General features: G+C 58.5%; 1 protein-coding gene across 3 annotated transcripts; it reads left to right on the plus strand.

Moving 5' to 3' along the window:
* Positions 1-802: 802 nt before the first annotated feature.
* PAFAH2 (platelet activating factor acetylhydrolase 2) lies at positions 803-5,655 on the plus strand. Of its 3 annotated transcripts, none has more exons than XM_063418990.1 (11): positions 803-929; positions 1,916-2,014; positions 2,156-2,303; positions 2,494-2,590; positions 2,681-2,749; positions 2,845-2,959; positions 4,194-4,307; positions 4,560-4,651; positions 4,739-4,909; positions 5,022-5,170; positions 5,349-5,655. In XM_063418990.1, the coding sequence occupies exons 2-11, from the start codon at positions 1,931-1,933 to the stop codon at positions 5,441-5,443; spliced, it is 1,134 nt and encodes a 377-aa protein (XP_063275060.1). In that variant the 5' UTR covers positions 803-929; positions 1,916-1,930; the 3' UTR covers positions 5,444-5,655. The 3 variants fall into 3 exon arrangements, with proteins under 3 accessions (XP_063275060.1, XP_063275061.1, XP_063275062.1); XM_063418991.1 differs by having other exon boundaries at positions 839-878; XM_063418992.1 differs by lacking the exon at positions 803-929 and adding an exon at positions 1,042-1,063.
* The last annotated feature ends 9,416 nt before the right edge of the window (positions 5,656-15,071 follow it).

Genomic DNA, 15,071 nt, shown 5'->3' on the forward strand with positions numbered 1-15,071 from the left:
CAGGTCGGGGCTCGTCTCTCCCACCCCGTCCCGGCATCCGCGGCCACGGCAGCCGCCCTCGCCTGCCCCGCCGGCCGGGCAAGCCGGGACCGGAGTGCTGGATGCCGGCCATGGGTGTGACAGCCCGGCCAGCCCCAGCCTGCGGCTGCACCGACCTGCTGGGGTCCCCTGTCCCTGTCCCAGCCCCAGACACCCAGGGGACACAGACAGCGGCAACCCCAGGGCTCAACCCAGCGCCCAGCCCGTGCCTCAGTTTCCCCAGTCACCCAGGGGAGCCTGGAGTGGGGCTGCGTGTGTGAGAGCTTGGTAGAGACGGTTTGCACCAAACCTTTGGATATTTATTTGCCAGCCTGGCTGGCTCAGCCCCACAGGGAATTAATCCCAGGCCGCAGAGGGGATTACTGGGGACCTGGGGCCGCTTTAGCTCCAGAAAGCGGATTAAGCAAGGACAAGGAACGTGGGGATGGGCAGAGAGCCCCAGAGCAGCGCTGGCCTCTGGGGGGGACAAGGGGACAGTCCTGGGGACAGGAACTCGCCCGGGTACAGACGGATAGGGCAGGCCTGGGGTTGGGGGTGCTGCCCACGGGCACAGCCCCCCACAGCCCCTACGGAGGGGCCACGGCTGCCATGGGGGGACTGGGGACTGGGGGCTGAACTGGTGACACTGGGAGCTGTCATTCTGTGCTGGTGACACTGGGAGCTCTCACTCTGTGCTGGTGACACTGGGAACTCTCACTCTGTGCTGGTGACACTGGGAGCTGTGTCCCGCCCCGGGGGCAGTGGCAGCTGTAATTTCGTGCCGGTGACACCGGGAGCAGTGTCCTCCTCTTTGGTGCCTACTGGGAGCTGTAGTCCAGGCACACAGGAGGCACTGGGAGGTGCGGGGCAGAGTGCACTGGGCGTGCTGGGAGCGGTGACCCGGTGCACTGGTGTGTGCGGGGGGGGACACTGGGGGGTACTGGGTGCTGGGCAGTTGTTGCTGGGAGGGCACAGAGGGAACCGTGGAGCTGGGACAGCCCTGCGAGCTTGGCAGGGGCACTGGGAGCTGCGGGGGGAGCTCGGGGTGGGGGCACTGGGAGCTTCTGGGGAGCACTGGGAGCTGCGTGGGTGAGGGCACTGGGAGCTGGGGTGGAACTGGGTGGAACTGGGAGGCGCTGGGGGCTGCGGGGAGCAGTCAGGAGCACTGGGAGCTGGCGGTCATTGCGAATTGGGGTACAACTGGGAGCTGCGATGGCGACTGGGGGCGCTGGGGGGAGCGCTGGGAGCTGCAGGGACGGCTCGGGGGGACGGGCACGGGCAAGCGCCGGGATCTGTAATCCTGCTGCGCGTACTGGGACGTGTAGTCCGCGCTCCCAGCGCATACTGGGAGGTGTGGTCCCGGGCTGGGGCCATACTGGGAGGTGTGGTCCCGGACTGGGAGGTGCGGTCCCGGACTGGGGCCGTACTGGGAGGTGTGGTCCCGTGCTGGGAGGTGTGGTCCCGGACTGGGAGGTGCGGTCGGACTGGGGCCGTACTGGGAGGTGTGGTCCCGTACTGGGAGGCGCGGTCCCGGCCCGGGTGTGGCTCCGCAGCCCCGGCGCTGCTGGAAGCTGTGGTTCTGCCCTGGGGGGCTGCAGGGTCCCGTCCCCCGTGGGTGCCCGCCCCGCAGTGACCCCTCTGCAGTGTCCGGCCCCCCCCAGCCCCCTGTCCCCTGTCCCCGCGGGGGGACAGGACCCTCAGCAGGGTGGCCGTGGGGCAGCCCCACCATCCCAGTCCCAGGAGAGGAACTGGGGGGGGTCTCATCCCTGAGCAGCCCCGAGGGGCTGTGCCCCGGGAACTCGAGGGCAGGGCTGGAACTGGGGGTCGCTGGGGTTGCTGGGGTGGGAGGCGGGGTCCCTGGGGTGGGGGACAGACACTGACCCTGTGTCTCCCCCAGGCTCGGCTGTGCGGCATGGGGGCGATGCTGGCGCTGCCCCCGGGGCAGGGACCCCACCAGGTGGGGTGCACGGATGTCATGGTGGGCCACACGCGGCAGGTACGGGGACGGGGACAGGGAGGAGGATGGGGACAGGGACAGGCTCCCACGCAGAGCAAAGTGGCTGCAGCCGGCTGGTTTTGGGCATGGCTGCCGCCCTCTGTGCTGTCCCCACTGTGTCCCCTGCCTTGTCTCCCCCAGGGGCTCTTCCTTCGCCTCTTCTACCCGTGCTTGCCCCGGGCAGGGGCCGTGGAGCCGCTCTGGATCCCGCGCCCCGAGTACTGCGGGGGCCTGGCCGAGGCCACCCTGGGGCGCCGCTGGTGCTCAGCCCTGCTCAGCATCACCATCGGTGAGGGGGCACCCCCGCCCTGGGGCTCCCCGCTCCCGGGGGACCCCCACCCCGTGGGGTTCCAGCCCACCCCTGTGCCTGGGTGGGTGCTGCAGGCAGAGCTGCAGCAGAGCAGGGCCCTGTTCCAGCAGCAGCAGTGGCACCCCCTGCCCCTGTCCCCCCCTTTCTGGGGGGTTTCTCCTCCCTGCAGGCTCCTGCAAAGTCCCGGTGAGCTGGAATGGGCCCCTTAAGCCCTGCAGCAGTGGTTACCCCCTGATCATCTTCTCCCACGGCCTGGGAGCCTTTCGGTAACGTGAGCCCTGAGGAGGGCTGGGACAGAGCCCTCCATGGCCCCCCTCTGACCTGCCCTGACCCCTCTGCTCCCATCTCCCTTCCAGGACCTTGTACTCTTCAATCTGCACTGAGCTGGCATCCTGGGGCCTGGTGGTGGCAGCGCTGGAGCACAGGTGGGTGCCCAGGTGCCCACCACACTCGTGCTGGGGCTGGTGGGACACTGTGCCCTGGGGGAACTGCCGGTGTCCCCTTCCCTCCTGCCCCACAGGGACCATTCTGCTGCCACCACCTATTTCTGCACGGCAGAGGCAGGCAGGGAGGAGTGGATCCCCTTCCAGAGGGTGCCCCAAGGGCAGAAGGAGTTTTATTTCCGAAACAAGCAGGTACCAGGGCGGGGGTTCAGGGTGGGCAGAAGGGAGGTCTGAAATCCCTCCTGCAAGCCAGGCTGGCCCTGCATCCCTGGGGATGCTCCTCCCAATCCTGTATTTCCAGAGTGCTGGGCCTGAGCTCTCTCCTTGGAGATGAGAAAAATCCATTCAGCCTGTTTGTCTCTTGTCTCCTGGGGTCTGTCTGTCCGGCTCCAGCTGACCTGGCAGGAGCCAGGCTGGGCTGTGCCATGGCCCTGGATAATGTCCCCATGCCCTGGGGAGAGCAGGACTCTGTGCCCAGCCCAGCTCTGCACCGGCTGCTGGGTTTGTTCCCACTTGGATTTTTGTCTCTCTGGGATTATCCCGGACAGCTGCTTGCTGGGGAGCAAGAAGGTTTCCTGCTGAGCCAAGTTCCCCCCCTCTGTTTGTTTCTGCCTCATTTAAAAGGACAACAGCAAGTGAAGATTAGTCGTGGAAGAGCTCTCTAGGAACGGAGGTGCTTTTGGCAGCCTTAAATCACCTCCCAGCCTGTTATATTTGTGTGTGCTCTGCCTCATGGCACATTGCACAGAAAAGGGAAACAGTTTTCCTTGAACCCACGAACAGAAATGGTGAGGGAGAGAGAGAGAACTGATAAATAGAAGGAAATAGTTGCCAGGTCAGTCTTGATTCCAGCATTTTCTGTGTTGCAGGGAGCAGGAGAGAGGTTTTCATTGGAGTTTTTTGTCACTTGTCACCTTTAATGTGCACAGACATCAGTACTGGTGTCCTTAGGGCAGCTGAGGACGTGGCCTCAAAGTGACTCCAAGTCAGGGCATCCTCTCCCTGAATCATCTGGGATTTTAGGATGCTCCTGGGCGGTGCCCCTGAGCTGGGTTTTAGGGGAACATCCAGGTTTGTCCTGGGTTAGGGGTTCTGGGGGGGTTTGGAGCAGGGGTTGACTGGGCTGGGGGGCGGCTGGTGAGGATCCCAGGCTCTCCCTCCTCTGCTTCCTCCCCAGAGCAGAGGCTTTTGCTCATCTCCAGCTGTCTGCTGCCAGATTAACATTGAATTAAAAACAAACACCAGAAAGAAACCATTCCCACAAAGGCGCCGTGTCCCTCGGGAGCCGCCTCGCGCCTGCTGTGGCGTTGGTGGCAATTCAGGGAGAGCCCCCTTGGAGAAAAGGAACGAGCCTGGGTGGGCACTGGGGGAAGCTGTGAGCCCAGATTTGTGGGCTGTGTTTGCCAGGGAGCGCTGACTGTTCCAGGTTCACCAGAGGGCTCAGGAATGCGTGCGGGCGCTGCGGCTCTTCCAGGACATCGCTGGTGGCAGATCTGTCCCCAACACCCTTCACCAGGGCTGGGACCTCTCCGTGCTGAAGGTACCTGGCTCTGGTTGGGGGGCTCTGGGTGTCCCTTGGTGGCAGGATCAGTCCTGGCTGCCGGAGGCTTTTCCTCCTGGGACAAGAAGGGTCCGTGCAGAGCCCCAGCCAGAGCCCATCTCAGCAGTGGGACACGGCATTACCCCCTTCCAGGGAGACTCTGCTCATCTTCCCTTGGCTTTTTCTTCCCTAATGAGAGACTTCCAGCCACGAGGTTTGGCCTCAGACTCCTCAGCCCTCTCCCTTTTGCAGGACAACCTTGATCTGACCAAAGTGGCCGTCATGGGCCATTCCTTCGGGGGGGTGACAGCGGTGCTGGCCTTGGTGAAGGAGCCCAGCTTCAGGTAAGGCAGGGAGGAGCTGCCGAGGCCCCGGGGACAGGGCTCGTCCTGGTGGGAGGGGGGCCCTGGTGGGTGCCTGTGCTGCTCCAGGTGTGCCGTGGCTCTGGATGCCTGGATGTTCCCTCTGGAGAACCTGCTGTACCCGGAGGTGCCCAAGCCCGTGCTCTTCATCAACACCGAGAAGTTCCAGACTCCGGAGAGCGTTGCCAAAATGAAGAGGCTGAGCTCCAGGAACAGCCAGACGAGGATTGTGACCGTGCTGTGAGCCTGGGGCTGGCACCCACCCGCTGCAGGGAGCCCCTGTGGGCGTCCCAGCAGGAAAACCTCTGGGTTCTGCTGCACATCCCCCTGATGCACATCCCTCCCTGTCCAGGGGAACCGTGCACGAGGACCAGACCGACTTTGCCTTCTTACCTAAGAAGCTCTTTGGCCTCATCTTCGGCAGGAGGGGCACCCTGGACCCCCACAAGGCTCTGGCCATCACCAGCCGGGCAGCTCTGGCCTTCCTGCAGAGGCACCTCGGTACAGCCCAGGGTGGGGAGCAGGGTGGGGGCTTGGGGGGCACGAGAGCTCCCTGGTTTGGGGGGGCTGTGGGGCAGGCACTGCCCGCCGGGGCTTGGGGCTGGTGGCTGCCCCTCGGTGGCCCCTGTGCCCTGGAGGGGAGGGTGAGGTGACCGTGTCACCCTCTGTGCCCGTGCAGAGCTGCAGGAGCAGTTTGCTCAGTGGGAGCAGCTCCTGGAAGGTGTTGGGGACGCGGTGGCTCCGGACGCGCCGCTCGGCCGATCCCGCCTGTAGCTGCTCCAGGGCTCTGCTGCCAGCTGGGACTGGGAAAGGGGCTCCTTCCTGCCCGGAATGGAGGGACCAGGAAGGGCAGGAGGACCCCTGAGGAGGGCAGGACATGGGGACAGTGCTCGTGGTGACCGAGGTGCTCAGGAGAGCCGTCCCTGCCCGTGTGCCTGCTCTGAGGGAATAAAATCCCCAGGGATAAAGACTGAGTTGGCTGTCACGGAGTAATAAAACCACGGAGGGGGTTGGGTTGGGTTGGAAGGGCCTTTAGAGACCATCCCCAGCTTCGCTGCGGGTTGGGGCTGGTTCAGCCATGGCTAAAGGAGATGCAGCATCAGGGCTGCAAGCACGGGGGTAGGGAAAATCCCATCATTGTCCTGGAAAGCCGTGCAGACGCTGACTGCAGGGGGAAGGAGGAGGATGGTTTTCAGCAAGGAGGGGTCTCTGAGCATCCCAGCGGCGCAGGGATGTGCGATGGGGACTGGGATCGGCCTCGGGGCTGGAAGGGGAACAGCCCAGCCCGGCCCCGCAGCACCAACAGCGGTGCAGGGACAGCTTCGGGAGCACCGGCAGCACACCCCGGCTCACCCCGGAGATGTCAGGGGTGCTGTTTGAGGGGGGTCCGATCCTCAGCCACCCCGAGGAAGGGCTGGAGCCGGGGTTTGTCCCGGAGGTCCTGGCCGGCTCAGCGGGATGCGGGGCACGGCACTGCCCGGTCCTGCCGCGCCCTCTGCCCGGGCATTGTCCCCGCCGCTCCCGGGGCACACCGGAGGAGCTGCAGGTGACAGCGGGGGACACCAGCGCCAGCCAGGGCCCTTCCCGGGGAGGAGGGAATGGAAAAGCAGCGGCGGTGCCGGAGCTGTTCGTGTCACCCTGGCAGCAGCGTCCTCAGCTCCCCGGCACGGAGAGAAGGAGCAGCCCTGGGGCTGGGGATGCTCCAGGACGGCCTGGGGGAGGCGACAGCACCTGCAGGGCAGGGGGGACATCCCTCAGCAGAGGGGACAGCCTGAGCTGACAGGACATCGTCTTTCGATGCCTGCCCCGCTCCCCGGTGGCACAAAGGGCTGATGTGAACAAGAGCCTGCCGCTTTTAAGCCTCGCCGATGTTAATTTTTAGGTGTTTGACACCGAAAGCAGCGTTGGCAGCGCCGGGCTGGGGCCGGGCCGTGGCAGCCCGCGGGGACAGGGCTGTGCTGCGGTGGCAGGGGGACACCCAAGGTCGCTGCGCTGAGCCGGGGGGACCTGGCAGGTCCTGGAACAGCGACAGACAGCGACAGGCGCAGGAATCCAATCCCATTTCCCTGCCGCGCTCGGCCCGGCGTGGCACAGTGAGACCGGCTGGGAATTCTGCAGGGCTCTTATGTAAAGGCTTCCCCACACCGGCTCTGCCCGGGGGCTCTGCAATCGTTAACCCTGCGCTGCCCGGGGAGCAGAGGGGCAGGCAGGCATCCTCCTCCCATCCCTCTGCGCACCGCCACCCTCCGGCACGCCTTTTGTGTCTCTGAAGGAAAATCCTGCCGGAAAAGAGTCCGAAAAGCCCCGAGGCCGCTTGGGCAGGGCAGGCACCCTCCTCCCTCTGCTCTGCTTTCCGTGGGGTGTCTGGTGCAGGAGCCTCACAGGGCGTTCTCCTCATTCACTGTCTCGCTGTGTCTGCTCTGAAATGCAGCCCGGAGCCACCTCCTCGCCCGGGCTCCCTCCTGAGCAGGGTTTTACTGCCTGGGCTCCCTCCCGAGCAGGGCTCTGCTGTCTGGGACACCCCGGGGTCAGTCGGGGTCTCTGTCCCAGCTGTGTCCCCTCCAAGCTCCCTGTGCCCCCCCAGCCTGGCCCTGGGGGTGACAGAGCAGCAGGAAAGGCCTTGGCGCTGTTCAAAGGCTGCTCAGACACAACAAAACATCTTTGTGTTATCACCCCTGCCTTCAGCACAAACCCAAACACGGCCCCAGCCCAGGCATTGCACGGGAATTAACCCTGCCCCAGCCCAAAGGCAGCGCATCCCCACATCCCAGTGGGATTGCTGGGGCTGGGACTGGGAGAGCTCTGCAGGAGCTGGGAAGGGGCTGGGAGGGCTCTGCTGGGGCTGGGAGAGCTCGGCAGGAGCTGGGAAGGGACTGGGAAGGGGCTGGGAGAGCTCTGCAGGGGCTGGGAAGGGGCTGGGAAGGGGCTGGGAGAGCTCTGCAGGGGCTGGGAAGGGGCTGGGAAGGGGCTGGGAGAGCTCTGCAGGGGCTGGGAAGGGGCTGGGAGGGCTCTGCAGGAGCTGGGAAGGGGCTGGGAGGGCTCTGCAGGAGCTGCAGCTCCCCAGGCAGGCGCTGAGGTCGTTCCCAGCACGGGGGTCCCTGGGGTGTCCCCGGCTGCCGCAGACCCCCTGTGCCACGCTGGGAGGGTCTGTGGCAAAAAGCAGAGATAAAGATCACCCCAGGATTGATCTGCCTCCAGCACAGGGCTGCCCACACAGAGGCTGGGTTTGGATGTGAACTCCGGGGTTTTACACCCCTAAACCCAGAGGGATTTTGTTTCTCAGGGATGTGGGAAGGAAACATCAACCCTGTGACTTTGGGGGTCAGCCCTGGGATCCCCCACCCGCAGGATGGCAGCCCCAAGGGGTGCTGAAGGGTTCCCTTCCAGCCAAGCACTCCAGCGTGTCTGCCCTGCCCTGATATTCAAACCTGTGGCTTTAAAAATTAAACAAAAAACCAAAAACATCAAAAAACCCCCAACCCCAAACAAAACAAACGCTCTGCCCATTGATATTCCCCTCACAGCTGTGCTTGCAGCATGGCTGGGGTATGAATGGACACATTCCTTTTCCCACCAAAGCTTCCCACTCCTGGATCTGAAATCCCACAGTGTCAGCACAGCCCTGGCTCCAGCTCCTCACGTCTCAGAGCCTCCTCTCCCTCCTGGGAGCCCCTTCCAGGGCACATCCCTGCAGCAAACCCAAATTCCCAGCTCCAGCCCTTGCTGCCATCCACACAAAACCTCATTTGCTCAATTGGAGCTTCCCCGTTGATTTAATTAATGCTAATCCAGACACGTTTTAAACCTCCTCATAATTACCGTAAGGCTCTCGTGGTTTTTGTTGGGTATTCTGTTTTTCCTTTTTCTTGTGTTTTTAATAAAAACAGCGAGGCCTGGATTCACAACAGCCCGTGGAGGTGCAGGGCCCTTCCAGCTGAGCCCAGTGGGAGCTCTGGGGCTCAGTGTGCAGCCCCAAAGCCCAGGCTGGACTCAGTGCAGGGCTGCCCCAACCCCAACGCCAGGCAGCACCTCCCTGAGCAGAATTCCCAAAATCCCTTTGATTGGTGAGGATTCACTTGCTCTCATGTCGGGTTTTTTCCACTGGAAAAATCCCAGCTTTGCTCTGGGTGAGAAACTGAAGGAAATTCAAGTTTCTTTCTCTCTAAAGTGAATTTTTATCATCTCATCCCTGAGCTGAGCAGCCTGGATGCTCCCAGTCACGAGGGATTCAGCTCCACATTTAAATCTTCCCGAGTTCCTCCCACACAGGACAGACCCTCGGGATCTGGAGCAGCTCCGAGCTGCAGGCTCAGAGTTCTCCCCATTCCCTGCCCTCCAAAAGGCACCAGCACGGCCCAGGAGGGCTCCTGCTCCCTCAGCCAGCAGCACCCAAGGGATTCTTGAGGCACAAGTGGTTTTTCCAGCAGTTTTCCCTCTGCAGCCCCATTTTGGGCTGGAGCCGCCTCTTGCTACCCCAGGGATGGTTCCTGAATAAACAGGGGGGAAAAAGGGCTGAGGAGAGAAACTGAGGGAGAGAAGGGCTGTGTGAGGTCTCTGTGCTCTGAAAAAGCCACTGAGACAGATTGAAATGATGCATTTTGGGTTGTTTCCAGCTTTCCCCCATGTTAGGAAGGACAGGCTGAGCTCAGCCTGTGGATGCCGGCTCCTGCCTTTCCCCAGTGTGGTGGGAAGTGGGGAGCTGGGTGAGCACGAGACCCCAGCTCCTCCTTTTTAACCCCTCAACTCATCATATTTAACCCTTTTAAACCCATATTTTCACCCCAGTGGTGCTGAGACTGTCAACAGCCCTCCCTGGGTGACACCAGAGCCCCCAAACCCCTTCAGGCTGTCTCCTCTCATGTCAAACACAACCTTCCGACAACATTCACCACACAAGGCCTGGGCTGGGCATTGTTTTGGGGGGGTTATTTATTTTTAATTTAATTAGAACAAAGCCCTTGTGTTGCCCATCACACGGGGGTGCCTCTCAGGGTGCTGGTTTTGGCACAGAGCAGCAGATTGCGGGTTGATTGTATAAAAGATGGATGTTTCCCCAGCAGAAAGTCTGGCTTTGTCTGTTCTCCCAGCCACAGTGGATGTGTCAGGTTCTTTTGTCTTTTAATTTATGTATTGATCTATCACGGGCTCAAATTAGTAGGGGGAAAAAAGGGATCAAAAAGCACGGGGCAAATGTTAAGTGCAGGTGTTGTTTCCGTGCTGGTGTTGCTGAGATGCCAGGGAAGGGAGTGGGAATTAACCCATTTGGGTGTGGAATTGTCCTGGAGACGGCAGGGGAGCTGCTCGTCCTGAGAGGGTCTGAAATGTGGGAACAGATCTGGACAGAAGCTCCAAAATCCACAAAACCCCACCCCAGACTGGTCTCCTTGGCTCACAGATCCTGTGGGAAGGGGTCCCCCATAATCACCTACAGATATTCCATGGAAAATCAGCTGTGGCTGTTACTCCAGGTTCTCCTGCATTCCCTGGGTGTGAGGAGGGGATTCAGGGTTCTGCCCTCTGCCCAGAGCTGCAGCCTCGTGCTGTGACTCTGCAGGGCCCCGGCAGCTCAGAACTGCAAATCCACCTGTTCCCAGGCAGGAGAGCTCCTGGAAAATCAAACCCTGCTCCCACTTGGCCGGGCACTGATTTTGCCAGGGAGACCGCTCTGATTTCCCTGAGCTCTGCACTGAGGAGCATTTCCACGCCTGCCCTTTGTGGGAGCAGGCTCGGTGTGGGGCTGTCACAAACCCATTCATTTTGTTTATTTGATCTTGGGGAAGTCGTATTCCTTTAAGAGGATTTCCACCCCTCAACTCCTCCCCTCGTGACACTTCCAAGCCACATTTTGTCTTGAAAGGGTGGCAGTATTTTTAACCATATCACGCCAGGGAAGTATTAATAGCACAATGGGCTTGCTGAGCTGCCGGTGGAGCTGAATCCATATTTTAAATCCAAGCAGCTAATTAGGAGCTGGGGAATAATTAGTGCCATACCCAGCTTTTCTTCATCCCCCCCTGCCCACCCCTTCCATTTTCAAAGATTCACGGCAAATGTCTGTGCTGGAATGTTCTGCGGCTGTTGAATATTTCATGGCTGCTCCATGCATTGCTGCTCCATGCATTGCTGCTCCATGCGGATCCCCCGTGCCCTGTGCTGCATTCCGGCTGCAGGGGCTGGCTCGGGAATTAGTGCTGGAAAATGGGAAATGGAAAAACCCCGCAGCCCGAGCGCTCCCTCCCTCGTGCTCCCGGTGCGGCTCGGAGCGGCACCGAGGTTATTTTTGAACCCCGAGGTGTTCGCGGGAATAGCGGGAGCGCTCGGAGCTCCAGATGGAAATGCAAATGTTGGGAGCGGGGCGGGAGAGGCGGGGATGGGCTGGAGCGGGAGAGCTCCGGGGGATCCCAAAATGGGAATGGGAATGGGAATGGAGGGGCGGGAGAGGAGGACACACGGAGCTGGGCTGGGCTGAGACAGGGGAACACACCTGGAGGGATGGGAATGGGAATGGGAATGGGAATGGGAATGGGAATGGGAATGGGAATGGGAATGGAATGGGAGTGGGAATGCGAAATAGGAATGGGAATGGGAATGGGAATGGGAATGGGAATGGGAATGGGAATGGGAATGGGAATGGGAATGGAATGGGAATGGGAATGCGAAATAGGAATGGGAATGGGAATGGGGACAAGGATGGGAATGGGAATGGGGATAGGAATGGGAATGGGAATGGGGATGGGAATGGGAACGGGAACGGGAAGGGGAGTGGGAATGGGAATGGGAATGGGAATGGGAATGGGAATGGGGTAGGAATGGGAATGGGAATGGGAATGGGAATGGGAATGGGAATGGGAATGGGAATGAGGATGGGAATGTCCTGCGGGATGTGCTGATGGAGAGAAGAGCCCGCGTTGGGGCCGTGCCCGCCCGTGGGAGCACTGCTGGTGCGAATCCTCGGCTCTCTAATAATAGTTGGGCTTGTGATGGAGCCTCTCCCTCGGCCCTGCCTCTCCCCAGCCATCTGTTCCCAAGAAACTTGTGGAATCCTCTGAGCTCTGGGAGGGGCAGGGGAGAGCGCCAGGCAGGGCTTTGGGGCTGCAAACTCCGATTCCCTGGGCAGGGGAGGATGGAAACATCCCTGGGCAGGCTGGGCAGGGAATTCTGCTGTGCCCGGGCTGGGCAGAGACAGGGCTGCTGAAGGGAAGGGCCAGACCCTGCTGTGGGGGGGATGGAGCTGCCCGTGGTGAGAACCCCTGACCTTATTTCTGCGGCCCTTCCTGAGTGTTTGGGTATTTGTGAGGAGGGAACAGTGTTCCTGCAGCCTCTGGCTTTATTTCCTCAGGATCTTCTTGTGCTCCAGAGCCTTGTCACCCCCATCACCACGGGATTTGGGTGTCAGTCCCGTGGCTGCATCTGCAGGGGTGAACGTGACATTCCAGGGCTCTGTTGCCCCAATATCAAAGCAATTAATTGATATTTCCGTCCCTGTGCTGCAGGCGCAGTCACCATCTGTGCTCAGCGCTTTTCCTCGTCTCGTTTAAGGGAGGAATTAGCAGATTTCGAGTGAATTTCTCAAAAAAACAACCTGTCTGATCCGCAAAAATTCAATTATCTCCAACAGCGCTTTGGGAGGTGCAAATTTATTCCGAAGGGAACATTTTCTTAATGGTGTTTTTCAGCATAAATATAGTACCAGTCTAAACACCTCCAGTAAACAAATATCAATTACTTTAAACGTTTCCTGCCCATGGAAAAGCTTTCATTGTGAGGGAGACACTCCCTAAAAATCTTGGTTTGTTCTTCAGTTCCCTGGGGTCCTCGGCTGCGTTTGGATTAAAATGCATTTTTTATCTGAAGATCAAGAATTTTTAAGGTTGGAAAAAACCTCTGAGATCTTAGAGTGGATTGAAAGAGGTCTTGTAGCCCTTCTCTAGCTCTTAATTTCTTTTTAAAATACTGCTTCCTCCAGCAGGCTGGTTATTAAATCCCTCAAAATGATCCACTCAAGTCAGAGAATAGATTGGATTTCTATTTTAAAATAAACTTTGCTAATTCGGGGCTGTTGCCAGCCCTAGCAAGTATCACTAACCAAGGTGCTCTCAAACATCCTCTGATTAACAAATTAGCTGTCAGTCCCTCCACCACCACCACCAGTGCTTAAGGCTGGCAATTCCATACTCAGAAACCACATTTTCTTACTGGAGATTAAATATTTTTGCAAGTTAAAAGAGCTGCCGTGGGCTGAGTTGTCACCTAATTATGTCAGTCTCTTTGTGGGGTGTTTTGATAAGCACATCAGAGCAGAGGCTTTAATCTTTGGGCTGAATCTGATCACGTCACGTCCCAAATTCACACCCACCAGGAGCCCTCTGCTGAGACCTGGATTTTTGTGTTTCAGGGCAGGGTGGGCTGGGGCTGAGGGGCCTCAGGTTTGGTTTTTGGTGGGGCTGAGCCTCCCTGGAGCACTGAGGGGCTGCCAGAGGTTTGAAGTGGGTGCTGTTCTCTCCATAGCCACTGGTCACATCCCCAATTTACAGAGCCTTTGTCCTTTCTGCTCTGTATCTCCTGCAGGTCCTGCTCTGATCCTCTATTTTCCTCAAAAGGCAGAAATTCATCTGGCAGAAACTCATCCTGATGTTAAATTAGGGTTTTAAACAGTGTTTTTCTTCCCCAGCCTGTTTTGGGGTTAAATGTGACATGTTGGAGGATGTCTCTCCCACTGCTGCCTGCTCTCTTAGTGGCAAAACTGGAATTAAAGCAAGAAAAATGAAGCTTTTATTGGTGATAAGGAATCCAGTAGATAAAAACTACCACAGCCACATGCTGAGGAGGGAAGAGTCTGTTTGGAACCGCAGTAAATGTGTCAATAAACACAAATCAAATGCAAATTAAATAAAAGCTTTTCATACACTCCATTCTCCTCGAGATCAGACAAAAATAAATGCCACATAAACAAACGGGGTTTATGAAACGCTCCAAAAATAAAACCACTCTTGCAACAAGGCCAAAAAATGAGATTGCCTCTGTGTCTTTCCACCTGCTGGGAGCTCTTGTTTCCCTCTGTATCACAACAGTGCTCAAAGATTTTGGTTCAAGTCAAAACCAGCAGTGGCAGGTGTTGTGAAGGGGTTGGGGAAGAGCCTCATCCTAAAAGATAGGGCATGGAAAATGCCAGAGCTGAGAGCAGATCCCAAATCCTCTTCCCAGCTCTGTCAATAAGTTTCCTCTTACATAAGAGAGTTCTTGCCCAAAGGAAATATTTTTGGCTTTTAAGCCAATCTGCAAAGGAAGGTGAGCTACAGTCAGATTTCTTTCTTTTTTTTCGTTTTTTCCTTCCTTTTCCCCCCACAAAATCAGCAGGGAAGTGCTGGCATGACTCGTGGCTCTCTCTCAGCCTGCATCCCTCCTTCAAAGGCTGTAAAGGAAATTTCCTGCTCCCCTCCCCAGGGGTGAGCCCTGACTCCAGGGCCTCACACAGGTACCAGACCAAAACCCTCAGCCCAGGAAGCCCCTGGGAAATCCAGGGATCATCCCAGGATAAGCTCATTGATTTCACTCAAAAGCATTAATATTAAATCCTCCAACACAGTGTTGGGCTGCACGGGCGATAATTAATAAATGATGAAGTGAAACACAGGCTGGTGGCAGGGGCTCTTGGCTGCTTTGTCTCCCACAGCGTTTCATCCAAGCACTCAAGATGTTTCCCTGGAAAACACGTGTGTGCTGGGTGACATGGACGTGTTTCCCTGGAAAACACATGTGTGCTGGGTGACATGGATGTGTTTCCCTGGAAAACACGTGTGTGCTGGGTGACATGGACGTGTTTTCCCCGGGATGGAGTTGGAACGCCACGGAGCTGCCAGGGGTGATCCCAAAGGGCCAAGCAGCGCCTCAGGTGTCAGATCTTGGTCCTGGGGTCCCGTCAATGGCACGGGAAGGTTCCACCACGCAGCTGGAAAATGGCTCTTCCCGTGCCCACTCCGGCAGGAGCCTCTCCCAATTCTACAGCTCGGCGGCTGGATGTGGTTTCCATGGAAATAGACGTCAGATCAGCAAAAAACAGGGCCAGTGTTTAAAATAATCTCTGTTTTGAAAGCTTCCTGCCTTTCTGTCACAATATTAACCTTCAGCAAGGTAGGATTCCTCTCTTTTTGGTGCAAATCCTTGGGTTTAAGGGGGTGCACGCCAAGGGGGGTCCCAGAAAAGTCCTTTTTTTGGGGTTGAGGGAGTGGAGGCTGCTGGGCTGGGGCTGTAGCGGAGGATTTAGTTGTGTGTCCATCTGCCTTTTGTGAGGATTGACTCTTGGTGTGGCCGGAGCGTGGGAAGCTCTACGGGAATTGCACGGGATCCACTGGTGTGGAACACGTGGACACGGAGGGAATTTGTTGGCAGCACCTTTGGGAGT

The sequence above is a fragment of the Prinia subflava genome, chromosome 24 (genome assembly GCF_021018805.1).
Source record: "Prinia subflava isolate CZ2003 ecotype Zambia chromosome 24, Cam_Psub_1.2, whole genome shotgun sequence".
NCBI lineage: Eukaryota > Metazoa > Chordata > Aves > Passeriformes > Cisticolidae > Prinia > Prinia subflava.

Excerpts from the sequence above, each read along its gene's own strand:
- PAFAH2 (XM_063418990.1), top strand. The coding sequence starts at position 1,931 with ATGGGGGCGATGCTGGCGCTGCCCCCGGGGCAGGGACCCCACCAGGTG. Across the intron at positions 2,015-2,155 it reads TGGTGGGCCACACGCGGCAG|GGGCTCTTCCTTCGCCTCTT; the intron begins GTACGGGGACGG and ends TGTCTCCCCCAG. Across the intron at positions 2,960-4,193 it reads TTTATTTCCGAAACAAGCAG|GTTCACCAGAGGGCTCAGGA; the intron begins GTACCAGGGCGG and ends TGACTGTTCCAG.